This window comes from Acinonyx jubatus, chromosome D3 (genome assembly GCF_027475565.1).
Source record: "Acinonyx jubatus isolate Ajub_Pintada_27869175 chromosome D3, VMU_Ajub_asm_v1.0, whole genome shotgun sequence".
Taxonomy (NCBI): Eukaryota; Metazoa; Chordata; class Mammalia; order Carnivora; family Felidae; genus Acinonyx; species Acinonyx jubatus.
In genome coordinates, this window is record NC_069392.1 from 61,731,580 (window position 1) to 61,750,729 (window position 19,150).

General features: G+C 36.3%; 1 protein-coding gene across 1 annotated transcript in view; it reads right to left on the reverse strand.

The window, feature by feature from the left end:
- Nucleotides 1-3,698: 3,698 nt before the first annotated feature.
- The window catches only part of RIT2 (Ras like without CAAX 2), a 363,856-nt gene continuing 348,404 nt past the window's right edge, over nucleotides 3,699-19,150 (reverse strand). The window contains exon 5 of the mRNA XM_027068876.2: nucleotides 3,699-4,195. Within this exon, the coding sequence (XP_026924677.1) occupies nucleotides 3,968-4,195 (228 nt within the window). The 3' untranslated portion in view covers nucleotides 3,699-3,967. The remainder of the gene's footprint in view (nucleotides 4,196-19,150) is intronic.

Below are 19,150 nucleotides of genomic sequence, written 5' to 3' on the forward strand. Positions count from 1 at the left end.
TGTGGTGTATGATTTTTTTTAATGTATGATTGGATTCTGTTTGCTAATGTTTTGTTGAGGATTTTTACATCTATATTCATCAAAGATATTGGCCTATAGTTCTCTCTCTCTCTTCTTTTTTTTTTTTGTGATACCTTTATCTGGTGTTACTTATCAAGATAATGCTGGCCTCATAGTATCATTTGGAAGTTTTCCTTCCTCTTCCATTTTTTGGAATATTTTGAGAAGAATAGGTATGAGCTCTTCTTTTTTTAAAATTTTTTCAATGTTTATTCATTTTTCAGAGGGGAGGGGCTAGGTCACAAGCAGGGGAGGGGCAGAGAGATAGGGAGACACAGAATCCGAAGCAGACCCCAGGCTCTGAGCTGTCAGCACATAGCCCCATGAGGGGCTCGAACTCATGAATCGTGAGATCATGACCTGAGGCAAAGTTGGATATCCAACCAACTGAGCCACCCAGCTGCCCCGGTATGAACTCTTCTTTAAATATTTGGTAGAATTCATCTGTAAAGCAATATGGTCCTGGACTTTTGTTGGTTGTGAGTTTTTTGATTACTGATTCAGTTTCATTGCTGGTAACCTGTTTGCTCAAGTTTTCTATTTCTCCCTGCTTTAGTTTTGGTAGTTATGTTTCTAGGAATTTATCCATTTTTTCTAAGTTTTCCAATTTGTTGGCAGACCCTTGCTTAAAAAGATTAAAGAGGATGCAAAGGGTACTGTGGGACTTAGAAGATGAGGAGGGAACTCTACTGCCACAAAGTCCCATAAACCACACCTTTCCCTTGTACACAGATGCAGTTTGATAAAGGAGAATAAACAGGGCAAAAATTTGATAAAACACTGACCTAAGTACACAAGGCAGAGGTTGTATTACTTAGAGATATTTCTTAAATGATTGCCCCATATTAGCATTAAATTACTGCACTGAACTAAAATTTAGTGCCCCCTAGCCCCCCCCCCTTCCCACCCACCCCCACCCCCGCCCAACTACCCATTAGTCAGGGGCTCTTGAGAAAGAACAGATGAGTTAGAAATAAGCAGCTATTTGTTCCTTGCACATCTGAATGTGATGTGTGTAATGTTTGGCCCAAGTGCCCATGTTTTTTTCCTCACTGGCATTTTCTATAGAAGCTCCCAAACTCAACTAAACACAAAATACAATATTTTAGACTGCTCTTATAGCTAATCTGAGAAATTATTTTATCACGGGGACCTACAAGATATGTTAATGAAAAACACCTAGAAATAGATACATGATACATTTCTAGAGGACAGAAAACTGTATTTAGGATTTCCTAAGTGCCTCATTAAACACGCACTTACACACACCATATATACGTGAGTGTGCTATCTATAAAAGTGCTTAGTGCATAGTAGGCTTTTACTCACTATTTGATAAAATGTATTGGTGATTACACATTCGTCTACAATGGATACAGATGATTATTTTCAAGAGTTTCTTGACCCTTCCTTGGCAATGTAGGCATTTGTAGTTTGTGGTTTTCTTCTCTGAGCTTTTGAGATTGACTTAGATTTTCTAGTTCCAGTTGGAAGTTTTCAGGGATAATGATCAAAAACAAGATTCTGACATTTTGGTCTTATGCCAGGAGAGTGTGAATCAATAGACCTTGGGCAGAAATATCTAGGTTTTATTCTTCTGGAACATTTCCTTCTGCCCAGTCTTCCAGAAGAAAGAAGGAAGAATGGTTTAAATGAATGTTTGAAGTCTGCCTCAATCTCTGCTTGTGATAACTGTCTCAAATTCATGCAGCCCTAGGTGATAATTTACAGACCTTCTTCCTTCCATAGAGTGAAATGGTTAGACCTGGCAAATGTTACCCAATCTAAACCTCACTAAAAATTTCTAAACTATATAAATTATTTATCAGCACTCAAGGACTATAAAGAAAGTGAAGGAATAAAAGAGATACAAAATTCTAGAGCCAAAGGCAGTGGAGCTTACAGTAATAAAACTTACAAAGACTCCGTCATGTTAGGAAATGCACCAAATACTATTAGTATTCATAGACTGGGCAGTAATCAGGTTTTCAAAGATATAGTTTCATCATCTAAAACTAAGTGCCAAGTACTATGTTTCCTAGATTGCATCTTCTAGCAAACAGAAGAGTCTGGTGGAATATAGTATTCACAGGGTCTTCTCAGGCTTGGAAAAATTCTGGGGGTCAGGGGCTGCAAAGGGAGAAGAATGTACAGAAGGCAAAGAATGTACTAAACCATTTTTAACAAGACAGAAACAGAGTATTAAACATTCAGGACCAAGAAAAGGAGGAAGCAACCAGTTCTCTAGGAATATCTTTATATCATCTCCATGTGTTCTTTTTTAAAATGTGTTTTTCCCCCTAATTATGAATGCCTGAGAATGAAAAGATATAGTGGATTTGGTTTCAGGACACTATGGAATGGGAAAAAAAATTGATTAATTTGTGTCCTACACCATGGAATATGAGGGTTGAGGAAAAACCAAAGGAGGGGAGTTGGCAGCAGTTAATCGCATGCCTGGTGCCTTGATCCCTCCCTGGGCATAGGAGCAAGAGCAATGAAGTCCATGTGGTTTCCACAAAAGTCTTGGCTCCAAGCAATAAAAGGACCCACAAGTACACTACTAAAGCTGTAATTTTAGTGTGCCAGTTGAAAAATTATGATCTCTAAATTCCTTCCAGTTAACTATGTTACTATATGAAATGTGTCTTCTTACCTAATAACGTGTAATCCAACTATTCTTCAGCCAAGTGAGTTTTCCCACTATATGTTAAGCTACCTTAAGTCATTCCTGCATTTTCAGAGATTAACAAATGCTAGAGGCATTGTGAATTAAAAAAAATATGTGTTTGAATGCTATATGTGTACCCTTCATCCTATTTTCTAATTTATAATAAAAACTGCCCCAACACATGAAGATTGGTTGGATGGATTCCAACCCATGTTTAGCTGTTAAATAACAGTTGTCTGTTAAACATTCAGAACTGTTCGAGTTAGGTACTTTCTAAGCTTTAATTGGAATAAACCAAATTACACAGTGGGATCAATGAGTGAATAGACAATTTCATTTTGCATGATGATCCATTGTAAACAAGTAAGAAAAAGAATCCTCTAACTGGTAGTGTTTCATGGTTCAAGTAAGAAGAGATGGGAAATTAAGCCCATGATAACATAGGGTCTCTGGGTCAAAAAGCCTCTTGCCCTGTAGGTGAAGCAGTCCTAAGAGGGACTCCCACTGAGAGAGAACAGTGTGTCTTTTTATAAATATCTGAACCACCAAGTTCCTATTAGCCTCTCTTCTGGCTACAAGGAAAATATCCTTTTGCCACAGCTCAGTGACTGTACTGTGATAATTTTGCCAAAGCCTAACAGGGCAGAGCCCTGTAAATACCGGGATATTTCCTTTCAGCCCTCCAACAAGCCACAACTGGTTCCTATTATTAATAATTCCACTAAGGTTTATCTTCACTAAAAAGCACCTAGCCTTCTACAGTTAAGGAAAAACAAGGCTGCAGACTCCTGCTCTGAATTGTTTCCTGAGCTTCTTCATTATTTACTGAGATTCCTGAAATGCAAACAATCAGAGTCTTATCAGGCAAAGGCAGATCCCCTGAGCCTTTTATCATTCTGTCTGCAATTTTGAATTTCCTCTATAACCAGACAGCATACCAAATGAAGCTAGACTCTTTAAAGGGAAATGAGGCAATTGGAATGTCAATTTTATTTAGTAATATATTGTAAAAACTTAAACAGCATATCCAGCTGATTGACAAAATCCATCCAACTGTTAAGGGCAAAACAAAACTATCTCAAGAGGTACAGTTATGCAGATCTTGCTTTTACCTATAGGCAGATATTTAAAAAGAAGGAGAGAGAGAGACAGAAAATATTGAAGCCAAATGCAACACATGGAATTGTCCAACTGATAAAATTCAGAAAGAGAATAAGGGAGTTAGAAGCAAGGATATCATGTCGTGCTTTCTTTCTTCTTCTTCAATGAGCCTTTTAACTTCTTCCATAGGCTGTCTTTTCTCTTCAGTTTCTTTTCCATCAAGGATGGCATGGACTCTTTCTTGCGGATTTCCCTCACTAGACCGTGAAAGGCGTCATCAATGCAGAATCTGAGGGCTGCAGAAGTCTCAAAAAAAGCACAGTTATATTCCCTGGCCAGACTCAAGCCTTCTTCTGTAGATACCTAAGGAAAAAATAAATAATATTAAAAAGAAGAAGGGAGGAATGCTTGGATCAAAAACTTTCTAAACCTGAAGAACAAATGAGAAATCAGAATTTGTAAAAGGGAAATTGATTAGAACTTACTAAAAAATCAATTCTCCAGATTTCAGTAAAAGGTACCAAAGCACCATGGCCCAAACCATGGCTTTCAAATAAAACTGCTGGGTTTCCAAGTTTCATCTCTCCTGCATTTGAGTTTTGCAAATTCGGATAAATTTCTTTTACCTTTTGGTCTCAGCTTTCTCATTTGTAATGTAGGATAATCACATCTACCTCAAGGCTTTTTGTTAGTGACATTCTCTATAAAAGGTGCATCATATATGCTGAGTACATATTTAAAACTCTGTAACCACTGTTATAGTCGAGAGGTTTCAGTTAAGAATAAGCCAATCTGACGTTGCTGTGAACTTTAAAAACAATCTTCTGGCAAAAGAAAACAAAAGCAAAACATCACTTATTATGAGATAAGTCTCTGGCCAACCCCTCAGAGCATGGTTAGAGCTTTACAAGTTCTGTGGTACTAATCCATGCTGTGGTGCATGTTATTGCAGTGGGTCCTCTAGAGATTATAAACTGAGTGAGATCAAGAACTATGCCTTATCATCTCTTTAATGTCTCAGACACAGCACCTAAATCACCATTAGAGAGATTAGAGAAGAAAGGATGATTAATAAAAATACCTGGATTTAATAATTGTGAATTAAGATTCAAACATAAGTGATGGACAAATATTTAAACGGGATTATAGGGGTGTCTGGGTGGCTCAGTTGGTTGAGCGTCCGACTTCAGCTCAGGTCATGATCTCACAGCTCATGAGTTCGAGCCCCAATCGGGCTCTGTGCTGACCGCTCAGAGCCTGGAGCCTGCTTCTGCGTCTCCCTCTCTCTCTGCCCCTAACCCACTTGCATTCTGTATCTCTCAAAAATAAATAAACATTAAAAAAAATAAACTTAAACAGGGGATTATAGGTCACTGTAGCTGTGTGCTAATAATTCTGGCCAAATGTTAGCACTCCCATGAAGCTCTACCAGATTATTCACATTGGCTTGAAGAAAGCAAGAATAAGGCTGCCTTGACTCAATATGTTTTGATGACCTCTATGCCCATACTGATCTATTTATTTATTATTTTATTTACTTTTTGAGAGAGAAAGAAAGAGAACGTGATTCGGGGAGGGGCAGAGAGAGGGAGAGAGACAGAATGTGAAGCAGGCTCCAGGCTGTGAGCTGTCAGCACAGAGCCTGACACGGGCCCTGAACTCACGAGCCATGAGATCATGACCTGAGCCAAAGTCGGATGCTCAACTGACTGAGCCACTTAGGTGCCCCTTTATTGATCTATTTGTTAAAGTTACTCACATGTCTATATATTTATATGTTCATGTTTCCTGCCAAATGGAAGTATATGGTGAACTAGAGACTCCATCAGCCTGGACACCTGAGGAACTATGACAAGGATAAGGGGAAATAGTGCTCTTGGTTCACCAGGGTGGATATATTCACCAGACCTAACTAAGGAACTTTGTTCTTGTAAGCTAATGACATTTTGGAGTTGTTTGTAACCAGAGCATAAGCCACTTTTTCTTAACTGATATACCATGTCATAGTGCTAATGAATGGTTGAGTTGGTATATAAAAACAGGTCTGATTTCAAAGCCAGGTCCTTTCTGGTCTGTGAAATATCAACCTCACCAAGGGCTTTCATTCCTGCTGGCCAACACCCCAATCCTTTTTCGAGTTCATTTCTATCTTCTAGTAACTCAAGAAACACAGCTAAAGCCAACCAACTAAAGTTATTAAGATTCTGTCTTATAGAATTAGACAAAGTCATATATTAACTTGTCTGATTTCCAAGGAATCACAGGTGACAGTCTTACCAAATGTTTTGACACTGCATAGATGCCATTTATTTTTCAGAGTCCTTTAATCATTTTCCTAACTCAGAAGTTAATGGACACATATTTTATGTGTTTTCTATAGCAACACCACATTATGGTATGATTTTCTAAAATTAATCAGCTTTCATTAGGCTATATATATATACAAAAACAGCCTCTCAAAATCTCTGTAGCTTGCAAAAGTGTTTCTTGCTCTCACTGCTTATTAGCAGCTGGAGGGTAGACTGTGACAGTCAGCTCCAGGCTGTGGTTTGGGATCTGGTTTGTCTCTCTTGTCTTCTTGTTCTAAAACTCAGGCCCAAGGAACACATCTTATCTGGGATATGATGTTTCCATGACAGAGCAGTGGGCAATTACCTACATCCCAGAGGTCAAAAGACAAATGGAAAAACCTGAAGTCAATGAAGCAGGATGTATACTCAGCTCACAAAGAATTGTAAAGAAATAGAATCTACCAAAACCATTTATATGTAAATGCAGCACCCTATCTAGTTTTAAAAAAAAGTTGGTCTGACAATCTTTTTTTTAACACTTGCAGTTGAAACACTTCGAATGTAAAGATATACAGTGAAATTTGAATGGAAATTAATACAAAAATATTTTATATTGATATAATATCAGGCAAAATAGATAAAAGTTATTACTTAAAAAGATGAATCTATCATGATGATATTTTACATTTGTTTGTACTAAAAGTCACAGCCTCATTTTGTAAGTGCACAAAACTAAAAATTTTAACTGTTCTCCCTCAGCAATTGAAAGAATATGTAGATAAGTAAGGATGTAGAAAGTTTGAACAAACACCGCACTTTATATAATTTACGTATAAGCTGCTCTACCCAACAACTGAAAACTTCATTTTCTTCAAATGAACCTGAAGCATTTATAGATATTGACTACATGCTAAGCTAAAAAGTCTCAAAACACTGCAAAGAATCAAAGTCATTGTATATTCCTAAACAAATGGAATAAGCTATAAATTAAGTTTTAAAAGAAGAAATCCCCAAATACTTTTGTAAAATAGAATTCTAAATAGTCACTGAGTCAAAAAAGATATTACATGAAAATCACATCACTACTTGTGGGATATCTAATGCTGTGTTCAGAATGATGTTTATAGCACTACATCCATGTTTTAGAAAAGTGGAAACGCTCAAATTTCATGATCAAAAGCAACCTCAACAAGTTACTATAAAAATCAGGAAATTAAACTGAAAGGAAGCCAGGGGAAGGAATGATAAAGACAGAAACCAATGAAGTAGTCTTTTCCACTGCATGATTATTTTCTAAGTCCAAAGGCGTTAAATTGATAGACCCCAGGCAAGACAGCTTAAAGGTGGAAAAAGGGTACAAGTAAATAGTATTAAAAATGACAAAGGAGAGGGGCACCTGGTGCCTCCTTTGGTTAAGAGTCCAACTCACGATCTCATGTTTCGGCAGGTCGAGCCTTATGTAGGGCTCTGTGCTGACGGTGTGGAGCCTGCTTGGGTTTTTTTGCTCCCTGCCATTGCCCCACTCACATGCACACTCTCCCTCTTAAACTTAAAAAAAAAAAAAAAAAGAATGACAAGGTGGACATCACTACAGATCCTGCAATCTTAAAGAAAGTAATTAGGGAATGTTATATTTGTGTCAAGAAATCTGACAAGTTAGATGGACAAATTCCTAAAACAAAATTTACCAGAACTTACACAAGAAGAAACAGAAAATCTCTATTATCCTCTATACCTTATATAAGGAATTAAATATGTAATTAAGACCTTTCCACAATTAAGTCTCTGTGACCAGAAACCTTCTTCAGTGACTATGTATGGATATACTTACCAAACAACTTCTATAAAAATGTACATATCAGCATTATCACAAATAACAAAAAAAACTAAAAGCAACACAAGTGTTATAAGTGAATTTGATAATTTGTTGTGCATTAATAGAATGGAATACTGTTCAATGCACATGAATGAAATTGCTATATAAAACTTCTATAAATCTTACACAATAGTGTTTAGTGACAGAAATCAAATCTATGAAACGTTTTTGAGAAATGTGACAAAGTACAGATAGTTCCCATATACCCCACATCCAATTTCTCCTCTTGTTACATTAATATGGTACACAATTATACTTTTAGAAAATTGAAACACAAGAAAACTATTCTTTAGTGTTAGGAGATAATATGTAGTTCCTTTGGTGGTTTAAGGTGAGTTCACTTTGTGATAATTTACAAAGTGTATACTTATAATTTGTGTACGTTTTCTGTATGGTACATTAGTGAAAAACTCAAACAAATGTACTATATAATAAGTCCCCCTCTGAATTTGGGGCATCACCACTTCCTCAAGTACAGTAATATTTCTATAGCTAAATATTTAACATTCACAGTAAACAGGATATATTGAAGACTCAGATCACATCAGATCCTGGTTAGTCACAAAATGAATTAGGTCTGGTCAGATTTTGCAAACTACATTAAAACCTGTTTATTTTAGTTTCTGAAGTCAGGTAACATTATGGACTTACGTTTCTAGTGGGAAGGTTCAATATCACAAAGATTATAAATCATCTCAAAGTAATGTGTAATTTCAATAAAAAATACATTCTAAGTTTCAAAAGATTTCAGGATTTGAATGTTACACAGAGATAGTAAAATTCATAGGAAAGAATAAAGGTAAAAATAGGAAAGAAAATACTTGAATTCTAGTAAGGAGGCAGAGAGAAGAACAATAACAATGTTGGATTCATCCTACTACAGACAGATATCTAAATCTGTAGCAGTTCAGGTAGTGGGTTATTAGTTAAGGGCTAGACAGACCAATACAATGTGATGGAGAGTCTAGAAACAAGATTATAAAATATACAGGAGCTTGATATAGCATTGGGTAGCATTCCAAATCAGTGGGGGAAGTGAAGATTCATTCAATGATACCCTACCATTGAGTTATCATCATTTTGGATTATTTTTTATGTATGGATATTATTTCTTCTAGCAAAGATAATTTTTCTTTGGAAAGAGTAGAAGAGGGTTAAAGTCTTTAAATCTGTATATTTTTTTCTTACACATTTGAAAAATATTTTTATACAAACACATTTATGACATGTTTCCTAATTATAAGACTGTAACTATCACACATCATTGGAAACATCAAAATTCAGTTAAAAGTCCAATGTAATAATCTTAATATGAAAAAAATAGAAAAATCCCATCCATAGATTTGTATTGAAAATGTATAAGCAAATGATAGATGACATAACTGCTTATTATATTATTGTAGCCAGTTGAGGTATATTTGACTCTGTAGCTACTCCTTCCTTTGGTAAGTAACAGTAATCATGAACACGCTATTTCAAAGCATGAAATGTAGTAGTGTATATTCTTAGATTCATTATCAGAATATTAATTCCATGTTACAACTCATTAATTTTCACATTCGTTATAATGAAATCCAAAAGGAAATTAAACTTAGTAAATATTTTATCTATTTATAATTCATTAAAAAATTCACCTAAAGTTTTTAAGAAAAATGTTAAAGTGAAAACATACTGTAAAATTCCAACATTTCAATAAATTTGATCTCACATCAATATTGACAAACCATAATTAGTGTTCCCTATATCAGATATTGGAATCAATATACTACAGATTCAATGGAAGAACATGAATCCAAACATGTAAGAAGAAAATAAGTCCAGAAAACATTTATTTTTACAGATTCTGGGCTTTATGCTTAGTAATTTTGGTCTGTTTAAAGGCTATAAATATTTCAACAGTATCACCAGGAACAATTTTTAGTCCACTAATGGTTTTTAGTGGTTCAGAACCCGAGTAACATAATAAGAAATAACAGCTTCTATATCAGGCTTCAAAACCAGGATATGTAACATATTCTTCCAATGTTTTATATCTTATCTATATAAATTTTAAGTAATCTTTATTTAATTGGGTAAAGAGAATGTGCATGTTTGCGAGCAGGGGAGGGGGGAAGATGGAGAGAGAGAGAGAATCCCAAGCAGGCTCTGTGTTCAGAACAGAGCCTACCACGGGGCTCAGTCTCATGAACCTGGGATTATGACCTGAGCTGAAATCAAGAGTCAGATGCTCAACCGACTGAGCTTACAAGGCACCCCTAAATAAAAGATTTTTAAATGATAAATATTCATCCATGCCATACAGTAACTGCCAAGGAAGAAGCACAGTGTTAGAAGCAAATTAAGAGTTTTTATTTCCCAAATGAAGAGTTTCAGGCCCATGAAGGGTTAAGCAATGTTTAAGGTCACACACCTGATTAAAACACCCATCAAGTTCTACTCATGTCCATCAAGTATTGTTTCCAATCCTTGTTATTTCTCATGGTGTCTTTCTAATTTCCTCTGCCAGTATTCTACATATATGTAATTGATTATTCTGATCTGAGGTTTTATAACTTGAGATGATTCTTAAATTACAAATAACATAGAACATTTTGTATTGCATTTACAGAGAAAGAAAATGCTAAATACAGAAACATAGGAAAAAATAAATGTAGAAAGGTTATTGGGGGGTTGGGGAAGTAACAATTGATGCAGATCCCTTTGTACCACCATGCCCCTCAATTGCAAGGCAAGTTTGTGATTAAATGTGCCACCCAGAGGCTTTAGAAAGCACTGGTAGAAAAAAAGGGAATAAAGAAAAATGTTTTATACAAGTAATAGAAAATTTCAATAACCCATGGGAACCATCTTTTTAATATATGTGACCTTTTTCACTGAAGAAGATCACTGTATAATGCACCAGGTACTCCCTGAAATGCCATTTCCTATCTTCCCAAGGAGGCATTATAGCACAGCCACAGCTGCATGGGGGATTGAAGAGACCACTGGGGCATAATGGTGATCACAGCCTGTTCTAGTCCTGGGCCCAGGTGCCAGTGGGAAGTGGCAAGCATGCTGGTCAATTAGAGTTTGAGTCCCAACAATCTGCTGACTTTAGGAGCTTCATTGCGCTTTATTGTAAAGGTACTCAAGGTAATGGTGGTGGTCTAGTCAGCTATATAATTCTTAATAACCCAGGAGGAAATTCTGATACTGCTTTGCTATATTTGCTAACCTTGAATGAGGAGAGATTGGCATTAGAATGGGTCTGGCTCTTCCAAGAGAAGCTTTACAAGCGTAATATCTTTGTGGTTCAGCCTACTGAACTATATCTCTTTGGGATTTGTTTACATTTTTAAATATCTTTCTGTCTGTTTTCAATTCATTGTTACCCATGAAGATAGTAATTTTCATTACAGATCTCACATCATCAGTGTAACAGGAATGAGTTTCCTGGAAAATTTGGGACCAAAACATCTTATTTGTAAATAAGAAAATAAGAAGGAAAAGTTGCCCAAAATTAGCTTGTTCAGTTTTCATTTTGTTTAGCTGTATAGATAATTTTGATCAGTTTTAACAATGAGTAGCCTCACCAGTTTCCTTGACCAGCTCTAATGAAAGTACTTTTAATTTGCTTTTTTAATCTGCATGTTATTTTTTTTTTTGCACCTATCTTCCATTTAAAGGTAAGTGCAATTTTGCTTGGGATTGCATTGAATGTGTAGATTACTTTGGGTAGTACTGACATTTTAACAATATTTATTCTTCCCATCCATGAGCATGGAATGTTTTTCCATTTCTTTGTATCTTCTTCAATTTCCTTCATAAGCTTTCTATAGTTTTCAGCATACAGATCTTTTACATCTTTGGTTAGCTTTATTCCTATATATTTTATGATTCTTGGTGCAATTGTGAATGGGATCAGTTTCTTCATTTGTCTTTCTGTTGCTTCATTACTAGTATATAAGAATGCAACTGATTTCTGTACATTAATTTTGTATCCTATGACTTTGCTGAACTAATGTATCAGTTCTAGCAGACTTTTGGTGGAGTCTATCGGATTTTCCATGTATAATATCAGGTCGTCTGCAAAAAGTGAAAGCTTGACTTCATCTTTGTCAATTTTGATGCCTTTGATTTCCTTGTGTTGTCTGATTGCTGATGCTAGAACTTCCAACATTATGTTCAACAACAGCAGTGAGAGTGGACATCCCTGTCGTGTTCCTGATCTCAGGGAAAAAGCTCTCAGTTTTCCCCACTGAGGATGATGTTAGCTGTAGGCTTTTCATAAATGGCTTTTATGATCTTTAAGTATGTTCCTTCTATCCCAACTTTCTCGAGGGTTTTTATTAAGAAAGGATGCTGAATTTTGTCAAAGGCCTTTTCTGCATCGATTGACAAGATCATATGGTTCTTATCTTTTCTTTTATTAATGTGATGTATCATGTTGATTGATTTGTGAATGTTGAACCAGCCCTGCAGCCCAGGAAGGAATCCACTTGATCATGGTGAGTAATTCTTTTTTTATATGCTGTTGCATTCGATTTGCTAGTATCTTGTTGAGAATTTTTGCATCCATATTCATCAGGGATATTGGCCTGTAGTTCTCTTTTTTTGCTGGATCTCTGTGTGGTTTGGGAATCAAAGTAATGCTGGCTTCATAGAATGAGTCTGGAAGTTTTCCCTCCTTTTCTATTTTTTGTAACAGCTTGAAAGAGCCTAAATGGCCATCAGCTGATGAATGAATAAAGAAATTGTGGTTTATATATACAGTGGAATACTACTTGGCAATGAGAAAGAATGAAATATGTCCTTTTGTAGCAACGTGGATGGAAGTGGAGAGTGTTATGCTAAGTAAAATAAGTCATACAGAGAAAGGCAGATATCATATGTTTTCACTCTTATGTGGATCCTGAGAAACTTAACAGAGGACCATGGGGGAGGGGAAGGGGAAAAAAAAGGAGGGAGGGAGGGAGGGAGGGAGGGAGGGAGCCAAACCATAAGAGACTCTTAAAAATTGAGAATAAACCAAGGGTTGTTGGGGGGTGGGAGGGAGGGGAAAGTGGGTGATGGGCATTGAGGAGGGCACATGTTGGGATGAGCACTGGGTGTTGTATGGAAGCCAATTTGACAATAAATTTCATAATAAATGAATGAATGAATGAATGAAGTGCATATATGTCATCTCAGACTCTTTGCAGGGAAAAGCAAAACAAAGCAAAGCACCAGGAAGAATTTCCCACCTTCAGCTGCAATCACTGACATGTGAGAAACTCATTCTTTCTAATTTTCATTACAGTGTAACGTACAGTGTTATATTAATTTCAGGTGTATAATATAGTGATTCAACAGTTCCATATATTAGTTTTCGTCAGGTGTACTCTTAATCCCTTTAATCTATTTCACCCACCCCCACCCATATCCCCTCTGATAGTCATCAGTTGTCTTCTATAGTGAAGAGTCTATTTCTTGGTTTGTCTCTCTCTCTCTCTCTCTCTCTCTTTTTTCTTTTTTTTGGTCATATGTTTGATTCCTTAAATTCCACATAGGAGTGAAATAATATGGTATTGGTCTTTGATAAATTTCACAATTTCACTTAGTGTTATACTCTCTAGATCCATCCATGTCATTGCAAATGGCAAGATTTAATTCCTTTTTTATGGCTGAGCAATATTCCATTCCATACACACACACACACACACACACACACACACACACACACACACACCACCTCTTCTTTATCCATTCATCAGTCGATGGACACGTGGCTGCTTCCATTGTTTGGCAATTATAAAGCTGCAATAAACATAGGGGTGTATATATCCCTTCAAATGAGTGTTTTGGTATTCTTTGGGTAAATACCCAGTAGTGATATTGAGCATGTTTTCATGTGTTGGTCATCTGGATGTCTTCTTTGGAGAAATGTGTGTTTATCTCTTCTGCCATTTTTGTTTTTTGGGTGTTGAGCTGTATCAGTTCCTCACATATCATGAATACTAACCCCTTATTAGGTATGTCATTTGTAAATATCTTCTCCTGTTCAGTAGGTTGTCTTTTATTTTGTTGGTTGTTTCCTTCACTGTGCAGAAGCTTTTATTTTAATGTAGTCCCAAAAGTTTATTTTTGCTTTTATTTCTCTTGCCTTAGGATACCTATCTAGAAAAACGTTGCTGCAGCTAATGTCAGAGAAATTACTACCTGTGTTCTCTTCTAGGATTTTTGTGGTTTCAGGTCTCAGATTTAGATCTTTAACACATTTCAAACTTATTTTTGGGTGTGGTATAAGAAAGTGGTCCAATTTCATTCTTTTGCATGTTGCTGGCCAGTTTTCCCCAACACCATTTGTGGAAGAGAATGTCTTTTTCCCATTGCATATTCTTGCTTCCTTTGTCAAAGATTGACCATACAATTATGGATTTATTTCTCAGCTTTTTATTCTGTTCCATTGATCTATATGTCTATTTTTGTGCCAGTACCATACTGTTGGATTACTACAGCTTTCTAATATAATGAAATTTGGAATTGTGCTTTGGCTCTTTGGGGTCTTTTGTGGTTCCATACAAATTTTAGGTTTGTTTGTTTTTGTTCTGTGAAAAATGCTATTGGCATTTTGATAGGGATTTCATTAAATGTGTGGATTGCTTTGGGTAGTATAGACATTTTAACAGTATTTGTTCTTCCAATCCATTGTGTTGTCTTCAATTTCTTTCATCAATATTTTATAATTTCAGAATACAGGTCATTCACCTCCTTGGTAAAGTTTATGTTTAGGTATTTTATTATTTTTGGTGCAATTGTAAATGAGATTGCTTTATTTTCTCTTTCTGTAGCTTTTTATTACTGGTATACAGAAATGTAACATATTTCTGTACATGGATTTTTGTATCCTGCAAATTTACTGAATCCATTTATCAATTCTAGTAGTTGTATGGTGGCGTCTTTCAGGTTTTCTATATAGAGTATCTTGTCATCTGCAAATAATGGAAATTTTATTTCTTCCTTACCAATTTGAATGTGTTTTATTTCTTTATGTTGTCTAATTGTTCTGCCTAGGACTTCCAGTACTGTTGAATAAAGTGGTGAGAGTGGACATCCTTGTCTTATTCCTGACCTTAGGGGAAAGCTAAGAGCTTTCTCTCATTGGGTATAAACTTACCTGTGGGTTTTTTATATATGGTCTTTATTTTGTTGAGGTATATTCTCTCCAAACCTACACTGTTGAGGGTTTTTTTTTTTTAATCATGAATGAATGTTGTACTTTGTCAAATGCTTTTTGTCCATCCATTGAAATGATCATATCATTTTTATCCTTTCTCCTATTGATGTATTATTTTTTTAACATGCAAATACTGAACCAAACTTACATCCGAGGAATAAATTTCACTTGATCATGATGAATGATTTATTTAGTATATTGTTGCATTCAGTTTGCTAATATTGAGGATTTCTGCATCTATGTTCATCAGGGATATTGACCTATAGTTCTCTCTTTTTTTAGTATCTTTATCTGGTGTTAGTATGAGGGTAATGCTGGCCTCATAGAATGAATTTGGGAGTTTTCTTTCCTTTTAAATTTTTTGGAATAGCTTGAGAAGAATACGTATTAACTATGCTTTAAATGTTTGGTAGAATTACCTGTGAAGCCATCTGGTCATGGGCATCAATTTGTTGGGAGTTTTTAAATTACTGATTCAATTTCATTGCTGCTAATCAGTCTGCTCAAATTTTCTGCTTCTTCCTGCCTCTGGTATATGTTTCTAGGAATTTATCCATTTCTTCTAGGTTGGCATATATTTTTTCATATTATTTTACAGTTGTAGTTCTATGGTGTCAGTTGCTACTTCCTTTCATTTTTTTTTTTTCTGAGTCCTTCTGTGCTTTTTGTTTGTTTTTGATGAGTCTTGCTAGAGGTTTATCAATTTTGCTGTTCTTTTCCCAAGAACCAGGTCCTGGTGTTCTATTGCTTTTTTGTGGTTTCTTTTGTTTTGTTTTGTTTTGTTTTTTTAGTTTCTCTATCATTTATCTCTGCTCTAATCTTTATTATGTCCTTCCTTCTGCTAGTTTTGGGTTTTGTTTGCTCTTTTTTCTAGCTCCTTTAGGTATAAGGTAGGTTCAAGATTTTTCTGCTTCTTGAGGTGACCAGTATTGCTATAAACTTTCCTCTTAAAACCACTTATGTTGTATCCTAAAGATTTTGGACTGTTGTGTTTTCATTTTCATTTGTCTCCATGCATTTTTTTATTCCAATTTGATTTCCACATTGACCCATTCATTGTTTAGTAGCATGTTTTTTAACCTCTATATATTTATGGTCTTTCCAGATTTTTTTTCTTCTGATGGAGTCCTAGTGTCATAGTGTTGTGATCAGAAAAGATGGATGGTATGACTTCAGTCTCTTCAAATTTGTTGAGAATTGTTTTGCAGCCTAATATGTGATCTATCCTGGAGAATGTTTTCTGTGAGAAAAGAATGTATATTCTGTTGTTTTAGGATGGAATGTTATAAGTCTGTTAAATCCATCTGGTCCCATGTGTCATTGAAAGCCACTGTTTCCTTGTTGATTTTCTGTTTTAATGATCTATCAATGTAAGTGGGGAATTAAAGCCCCTCACCATTATTGTAGTACTACCAATTAGTTCCTTTATGTTTCTCTTCAGTTGCTTTAAGTATTTGGGTGCATAAATATTTATAATTGTTATATTTTCTTGTTGGATTGTTTTGTCTTTTGTTACAGTCTTTGTTTTAAAGTCTATTTTTTGTGATATAAGTAGTGTTACCCCAGTTTTCTTTTGACATCTATTTGCATGTCTTTAGGTCTGAAGTGATTCCCTCGTAGACAGCATATGGATGGGTCCTTTTTTTTTTTTTAATCCATTTTCAGTTTCTACTGAAAAATCAGCTGGTAGCTTTCTGGGGTTTCCATTGTATGTAATGGTCTTTTTTTGTTGCTTTCAAAATTCTCTGTCAGTATTTTTTTGCCATTTTAATTACTATGTGTCTTGGTGTGAACCTCCTTAGGTTGATTTTGTTGAGGGAATCTGGATCTGGATATCTGTTTTCTTCCCCAGATTAGGGAACTTTTCGGCTATTATTTCTTCTTATAAATTCTCTACAACTCTTTTCTCTCTCTTCTCCTGCTGGGATCCCTATAATGCAAATCTTACTATGCTTGATGGAGTTCCCTAAGTCTATTCTTATTTGGCATTTTTTTTTCTCTGACCTGCTCACTTTGATTACTTTCCATTACTCTGTTTTATAGGTCACTAATTTGTTCCTCTGCTTTCTCTAGCTTGCTATTTATTCTATCTAATGTATTTTTCATTTATTGTGTTCTTCATCTCTGATTGGTTTTTTTTTTAATCTCTATAGGGGTCTTGCTGATGTCCTACATGGTTTTCTCAAGTTCAGTGAGTATCTTTATGATCATTACTTTAGATTCTTTGTCAGACATATTACTTATCTCTGTTTTATTTAGTTCTTTTGCTGTGGTTTTGGCCTATTCCTTCATGTGGGACATATTCCTCTGTCTCCTGATTTTGTCTAACTCTATGTTGATAAAGTCAGCTATGTCTCCTGCTTTTGAAAATGATGGCCTTATGAAGAAGTCCTCTAGTTCCCTACGATGCAGTGTTCCTGTTCACCAGAACCTGGCATGTTGCGGGGGGGGGGGTATCTTATGTGGGTGTTGCATGTGCCCTGCTGTTGTGGGCAGTGTTTGGTCATTCACCAGGGTAGGGTTCCCAGTTTAACAAGGTGTATACAGGTCTGTTTCTAAAATGAGACCTGCAGCCACAACTGGGACTGGGGCTGGACAGATCTGTAAGCAACAAAATGGGCGGGTACATGATTTTAACAAGGTGCATGTGGGCTTCTTAGGGCCTGCCCCTACTGAGACCCAGACCCTGCAAAAACGTGCAACTTGGGAGAAATGGTGTTGTCAAGGTTTGCACTAGTCTTCTGGGAGAGGGGATCTCCCCAGTGCAAGGACCAAGGCAAAAGTGACTAGGAAGGGTAGATCTGCTGAAGTGGGGAGGGGCAGAGCTTGGTGTAAGCAAGTTAGGTAGTGAACGTTGGCCCAGTTGGCCCAGTTCCCACAGAAGTTGTTTAAGAATCCCTGCCCCTCCAGAACATGCTCAGACCAGCCCTGAAACAAACTTCCTTGCATGCCCACTGCAAATTCTGGCCTTTGCACATTTTTGTGCTCCTCCCTATACTTTCTGTGTCTGTTTTCTTCTCATCAGTCATGCCCCAGCTTAAATATCACCTCCACTGAGACACTTTGCCTAACTATATTCTCTACAAAATATTCTGCACATTGCCAGTGATTCTGTTCCATTGTTCTACCTTATTGTTTTCTTGGCACTTAATTACCCTCAGAAATCATCTTACTAATTTATTCCTGTGTTTATGTTCTGTCTTCTTCCAGTACAGTGTAAGCTTTGTTGTAACAGGAATTTTGTCAGTCTTGTTCACTGCTGTACCTGGCTCCAGCACAGTGGCCAGCACTTAGAATGACACTATTGGATGCCTGGCAATAGGCAGTGCTGGGGTTACATTAAATAGAGGTGCTAGTTTTTGGAGCAATAGGAAAATATAAAGGAAATTTCAAATCACTATAATCAGTGCCATGACAGGGGCAAGCACAGAGCACTATGGTGACATTTGTAAGTAGTGCCCAGACCCTTATTAGTGGTTAGTTCTCAGGTAGAATATCCTCAGGGAGGATATCTTTGTAGGAAGCCTGAATGACAAGCAGCAATTACCTAGGTTGGACGGGGTTGGGTGTTTGGGGGGGACTGGAAGTATTCTCAGATGGAAGCACTAACAATGGCCTAAGGCAGAGGTGATAATGGTGCTTTCGTTGGATCATCTGCAGTTAATGTGGTTTAAACCAGAGCATGAAGAAGAAAGTAGAGAATGAAGAGCAGCACTCTCAGAACAAACTAGTGAGCTTAAATGCCTAATTTATATAGATTCATATGAAATTTGCTTGAAAACCATCAAGTAATTTTTAAAAAGCCTGTTTCTTGAGTGCCTACTCTGTGCAAAGACATGTAAAAGGTTTTCTCTCTCTTGCTGTTCTGGAGAGATATTGATTGAATAGAGAGAAAAGCAGGACATAATTAAATGGTGTAGCCAGTCCTTCTGAGGCGCAGGATGGTAATGGCTCTA